Genomic DNA, 6,313 nt, shown 5'->3' with positions numbered 1-6,313 from the left:
AGTTTAGAAGAGGGAATGCGAAGGGAAATACTACTTAGCAGTGGAGAGGTGGTCACAAAGCCCTCTTATGGTCGGGCTTCTTCTAAGTTCTAACCCATCCTGAGCTTTTGGCATTAAGGATCCAAAACTGGTTGTTTTCCGTGTAAACATGTCCCTGCAGATATTAGTGATAAAAACAATTATCACAGAGCAGGAAGCTAGGCCTGACAGCATTCTGAAATCAGTTATTAGAAGAATCGTGCTGGTCTCTTTCACCGTAAACTGCACCAGTCAGCATATGCAACTTAATAGTACAGACTCATCTGGCATGTAAGTCAAGCACAAAGGGTATTCATACAACAAAATCTTTAAAGTTACACCACTTCTAACATCAATTTCCCAGCTAGAAAGAGAAAAGACAACTACAAAGCCTGTCTGACTTACTTAAACAGCACACATCTCAAACAAAAGCAACTCGAACAAACCTATGATTTATCACAAAATTTGGCAATCGTACAAATCAAGAATGGATGTTAGGTACTACTGGCAGAGCTGCTCAACAGCAGCAACAATCTGTCCAGGTTGAACAACAGTCCAGTCCTCCAGAGTCCCGGCATATGGAGTTGGCACGTCCTGAGATGACAAACACACAATTGGAGCATCCAAATAATCATGGAAATGTTCATTTATTGAAGCTGTCAAGCTGGCACCAATTCCACCCGTTCTCATGCACTCTTCAACAATGACCACACGATTAGTCTTCTTCACTGAATTCCCAATGGTGTGAAGATCAAATGGCTTCAGTGATCTGATATCAATGACTTCAGGATCATATCCTTTGTTCACCAGAGTCTTAGCAGCTTGCATAACATGATATCTCATTCTAGAATATGTTAGAATGGTGACGTGCTCTCCTTTTCTGACCATCTCAGCTTCCTCGAGACTCAATACATACTCTTCATCTGGTATTCTCTCTTTTAGATTGTAGAGTAAGACATGCTCAAAGAGAATAACAGGATTATCACTTCTAATAGCAGCTTTCATCAAACCCTTGGCATTATAGGGCGTCGAGCAAGCCACCATCTGAATCCCAGGAATTGACTGGAAATATGACTCCAAACGCTGTGAATGCTCTGCTCCAAGCTGTCGACCAACGCCGCCAGGTCCACGGATGACTATTGGTATTTTAAACTGGCCCCCAGATGTGTAGTGAAGCATGCCACAGTTGTTAGAGATCTGATTGAAGGCTAGAAGGAGAAAACCCATGTTCATTCCCTCAACAATGGGGCGCAATCCAGTCATGGCAGCTCCAATGCCCATGCCAGTGAATGAGTTCTCAGCAATGGGTGTGTCGAGGACTCTGAGATCACCATACTTGTCTGCCAGGCCCTTTGTAACCTTGTATGATCCTCCATAGTGGCCAACATCTTCACCAATGACACAAACCCGGGGATCTCGTTCCATCTCTTCTTCCAGCCCTTCACGGAGAGCCTCAAAAAGCAAAAGTTCATGCCTGGGAGCGGTCATGGCAAGTAATGAATGGTCAAATATTCTCATCTCAATTAATTAAGAGGTGTCAATAAGTTAATACGATCGGATTCTAGTGACACAAATCCAAGAGTGACTCCACCCTAATTCTAAATAGATAACTGGTTGGTTTAGACACTCACAATGAGAATCTCCTCGAGGGATTATTAATGGTTGGGAATTTGACTTTTGTGTAACTCACTTACTCAACATGCATAATCCTGAGACTTTCCTATGAATTAGGTTAACTGCATGAAGACTCCTAATCTGAAATCATAGTTATTAATGAATTGACATAGATGTATAGATGGGGACCATTTAAGTTACAAGAACTATTTGAGGAGTTGATTCTAGATCTAGAATCAACTAATCATACCAGACTACAGGAATATTAGCAATAAATTTCTTCTTAGGAAGAAAAGGTAAAGTACATATGATCCCTGTTAAGCAAGAAAAGTTCATAAATTTTCTATGGGGTTAAACGAAGTGATGTTTTAATTCACTGATCAATTTTCATATTAGCATAACAAGCAACAAAATAAGCTTGGAATAAGACTTTGTCCAAATTTCATTAGTTCATTCTTTTCCACTTATGAAGAAAAAACGAACACCTTTGAGATCTTCATCCAAATAAAAAATGGCAGCATACTTATCAGTAATTGGTCTATAAACTGAGACTAGATTTGCAATAAAGGAGAAGAACAAGAAGTACCCGGGCTTGGATGGAGTAGAAGCTGTTACGTTGTCTTGCTTCGTCTGCCGTAAGAAAAGAACACAACAAATTAGGATAGTTATATATAGCTAGCCAGAGATGAATATACACGCTGGAATAAGAATGCACACACTGTTTTGTCAATGGTAAACTTACTGCAACTGCATTAGTTGACAACTTTGCAGCCCTGTTAATACCGATGTTCGATCCAGACGACAAACTTCCATAGCATTGAATGCCAAATGAAGCTCTTTTCCTCTCTGGAATATATTGATAAAAATAGGAAACATAAAAACCAAATCTAAATACTTACACTTAAGTAGATAAAACTGGTTGAATACAAAAACCAGAACAGCATATACATAAACTAGGGCTAACATAACGATTAGGATTTTCGAAAATAAATTATCTAAATCACAACCCACACAGCCAAAAATAACTGAATTAACCAGAGCTTGCTACAATAACGCAAAGCAATTACTCAAGGGAAGGGGAAATCCAGCAGATTTCCAAGAACAATAAGAGGAAATAGTAAAACAACACTAGCGCTACAAACAAAACCTGAAATACCAGAACCTGGGAGCGATCTGCGAGAACTATTGTAATTGACCGATGAGAGAGGCGTTGTAGCTCCAATTCCATGTAGAATCGCGGCCGCCATTCAGATACAGATTCGATAATTAGAGATATTAGACTATCCGAAGCTCCTCAATTGTACAACCGCAGCAACTTACTGATCAAAATAGCAAAAACTAAGAAATTGCTCCCAAAAAAACATGAATTTCACTTTTTTGCGGAGGAGCTGGTGAAGACGCGGCGGCGATTTGCGGTGACTTGAGTTACGGAAAGAGGAGAGTAGCTGAAGAGGTAAGAACAGTGTGAGAGCTGATTGCTGCACCACAAGTTTTCAGTTCAATCATGCTGCTGAATCCTCTGAATCCGAATAACTGTTCTAGAATCCTGATAGCCAATAAATACTAGACACGTGGCACAATCAAGGGTAACATGGTAAATAATAAAGACATCCATTAATCAAATGGATCAAGGGTAATATGGTCAATTCCGCTTTCGCTGCCTTATTTCTTATACTAATGGATCGACAAATATACTCTCATGGGCCTGGCCCAATGTTGAAACCCAATTCAGCTATATGGAAAAAAGTAGTACTTCCAATGTGAATGGGCTCATATTAATATCATCACACCGTGAATCGGGCATGTTTTGCCTGTTGTTATTTTCTAACACCCCTTACTCGATTATTGAAAGAACTTAATAAGTGATGTCGCGCGGTAGATCACGGGTGTTGTGACCGCCGATGAGGTTGTTGGAAGGTTTGGAGGCGGAGATTTGGCATCCCTTCCGCATTAGACTGTTGGATGGCTTCATTGGCAGCTATGGAACAATGCGGTGGCGAGGATCTGTTTACAGTGGCGGTGGTTGCTTCAACAGAGTCGTGGTCGTGGTAGCAAAAGGCGAAGGTTAGGGGTTTGAGTTTATTAGAATTTAGACTAGATTGCCACTTTTATTTATAAGAATAATTAATGTTATTTGCAATAATAATATTCCATTCGTGCCATAATAATAAAGACTTTTTGGAGTTGGGACAGTCAGGGTTTTAATACATAATTGGCAAAGCATGAGAGAGATAGAAAGAAATAGTAATTGGAGTATGATAGTGGAGAATGAACTCATCTCATTAAAGAGAAAGAATTTATCAAAAACAAAATTGAACTATTTTATTGGACGAACCAAAATAAAAAAATAATCTCTATTTCCATGTGACTGAGACCGTAATTAAATAATTTTCATCCAGAGATAATTTGATCATAAAAATTTGAGCATGAGATAACTGAAAACAGACTTCGTATGAGAATTTGATCAAAATTTTAGTACTATGATTTTTCTCACACTTTATATTAGTAATTTTTAAAACAATCATTTTCCTATTTTTCACTTTCTCTCCCACTTCCCTAGAAATTTACCAAAATCTCAATATTGTGTAATCGTATCAAATCGCATTTCTACCATGTCGATTCGTCACAATACTCATTCGGTATAATAACACTAACATAACCACAGCTGCCAATGAACATAAACGTGACAAATCAAATTATATTGTAGGCTTGTAGGCACCTTTCGTGACAAACAACTATAAATAATTGTCAAATATTCAACAAAAGTATCGTCTCAAAAACAACTTGTTCCTACTTTTTTGAGAGCAAAAATAAATATTTTCACGCAACCGTTGGCATGTTAGCTCATTTTCGTAGAATGTTTAACACAACTTTCTACTAACCAAGACTAATTTAAATACTAATTTTAGATTAGGATATAATCCTTTGGCCCCACATTCTTCCCCCTTTTCACATTCGAGTTGATAAATTATTGAGGGAATTACTTTTAGAAGACTATATTTAAATTTATTTTATCCTTGATCAATAACTTATGTTAATATATTATTGAGGGGTAACTGATCTCGCAGACCTTATATAATTTTAGATTGTTATATTTAGATATGTAACATTTATGCATAATATTTTAATATGCCATATAATAATATATCGATACTTTACTTTAGTGGTTAAGCAAGGAGATGACAAACCAACTAGTAAGTTTAATTTATTTGAATGAACTAAGTCGACAATTTGGACTTGCATATAGGTGGATCTAGGGGTTGAAATATAAATAAATTAAGTAGTATCAAACTAATACAAGTATACAACTTTGGGATTCTTAGTAATTTTCTATATTTTTATGCCACTTATCAATGGTGATCTAATTTTATAGTTGTGGGTGGTGTAGATTGTAATGAGTTCTTCACAAAAAAAGTTCTTGATTTCGAATTTGAATTTTATATTTATTCAGCAACCAAACTATTAGTATTTGTTGTTGGGCTTCACGTGTATATTAAATTCTACATAAATTATTGTATTATAATGATCAAACAATTTAACGTGCAAAAATTAATTTTCAGCGCACCTTCCCCAAATAGACTTATAAATGCAGCATGCTTTTCTCATGATGTATATTTGATTCTTCCAAAGATAATATCTTTCGTATGCAAAACCTTTTTTTTTCAATTTCTCACACCTTATCAAAATTCTCAATAAAAATGTATTTCATTTCTTATATAACTAAATTATAGTACAGCTGATATAAATTAATTTGTTGATAATATTTTTGAATGAAAGTAATTGAGTATATATGTACCTATTCCTACAACTCTGTCTATTATATAGATTACCAAAAATAATTAAAGTAGTAGTATAGAATTTTGATAATTTAATACAACTGAAATTGTGGTAATTTGATTTATTAATAAATTATAAATTGTGTAACTATTTTTTGTGTATATCTGAAGTAGGAGGTTGGTTTCAAACTCCAAAAGATCTGCATAAGTACAACATTGGTCCTTAATTTATATGAAGCCTTTGTTTTACATCCTAATCATCCTTAGCAATTGAGCCCTTATTACATTGTGCTACTAGTGTAATATATACTTCCTATATCCCCTAAAAATAAAAACTTTTAAAATGACCCGTGATTTAAGATAAAATTAGTAAAGTAAGAAAAACACGAAAAGAAAAGTGTGTTAGTGAAAAATAGGTCTCATCTCATTAGGGCATCTCCAACGATACAGCAAAACTCAATTTTGCAGTGAAAAACACCTCCAATCATACTCTAAAACGCATCCCAAATCGTCCTTTTTTTTGCGCTTTTGAACATTATTACTCCATCTTTGCAGTAGCACTGTAGCACGACGCAAAACTCATCTGAAATTGCAATTGAGTCCTTCCTTTTCGATGATATTCGAAGAAGACAGAGAGATGAGAGATGCGCAGAAACGAAAAAATGGAGAAGAAGAATTAGATGAAGAAACGACTTACCTGATTATAGAGAGTTGTAGATGGTTGATGAACTTGTGAAGAAAATTTGGAGACGCAGCCACTGAAAACGAAAATACAGAGAAGGGAAAGATTGAAGAAGGAGAAAATTTGTAGATGCAGCTGGAGATGCAGCCACTGAAAACGAAAATACGGAGAAGGGGAAAATTGAAGAAGATAGCGGCGACGGGAGAGAGAGAGAGAAAATTAG

The 6,313-nt window shown here is 36.1% G+C and overlaps 1 protein-coding gene and 1 long non-coding RNA gene across 4 annotated transcripts; both read right to left on the bottom strand.

The window, feature by feature from the left end:
• Nucleotides 1-310: 310 nt before the first annotated feature.
• Nucleotides 311-3,139, bottom strand: LOC121756869 (pyruvate dehydrogenase E1 component subunit beta-3, chloroplastic-like). Of its 3 annotated transcripts, none has more exons than XM_042152281.1 (4): nucleotides 2,780-3,139; nucleotides 2,375-2,478; nucleotides 2,219-2,262; nucleotides 311-1,492 (listed from the first exon to the last, which is right to left on the bottom strand). In XM_042152281.1, the coding sequence occupies exons 1-4, from the start codon at nucleotides 2,877-2,879 to the stop codon at nucleotides 520-522; spliced, it is 1,221 nt and encodes a 406-aa protein (XP_042008215.1). In that variant the 5' UTR covers nucleotides 2,880-3,139; the 3' UTR covers nucleotides 311-519. The 3 variants fall into 3 exon arrangements, with proteins under 3 accessions (XP_042008215.1, XP_042008216.1, XP_042008217.1); XM_042152282.1 differs by having other exon boundaries at nucleotides 2,789-3,139; XM_042152283.1 differs by having other exon boundaries at nucleotides 2,795-3,138.
• A 2,671-nt stretch (nucleotides 3,140-5,810) lies between these two features.
• Nucleotides 5,811-6,313, bottom strand: LOC121758480. The gene is made up of 2 exons (XR_006041478.1): nucleotides 6,106-6,313; nucleotides 5,811-6,014 (listed from the first exon to the last, which is right to left on the bottom strand). It is a non-coding gene; the product is annotated as an uncharacterized LOC121758480 (long non-coding RNA).

This window comes from Salvia splendens, chromosome 12 (assembly GCF_004379255.2).
Source record: "Salvia splendens isolate huo1 chromosome 12, SspV2, whole genome shotgun sequence".
NCBI lineage: Eukaryota > Viridiplantae > Streptophyta > Magnoliopsida > Lamiales > Lamiaceae > Salvia > Salvia splendens.
This window is presented reverse-complemented; position numbering and strand designations above follow the sequence as displayed.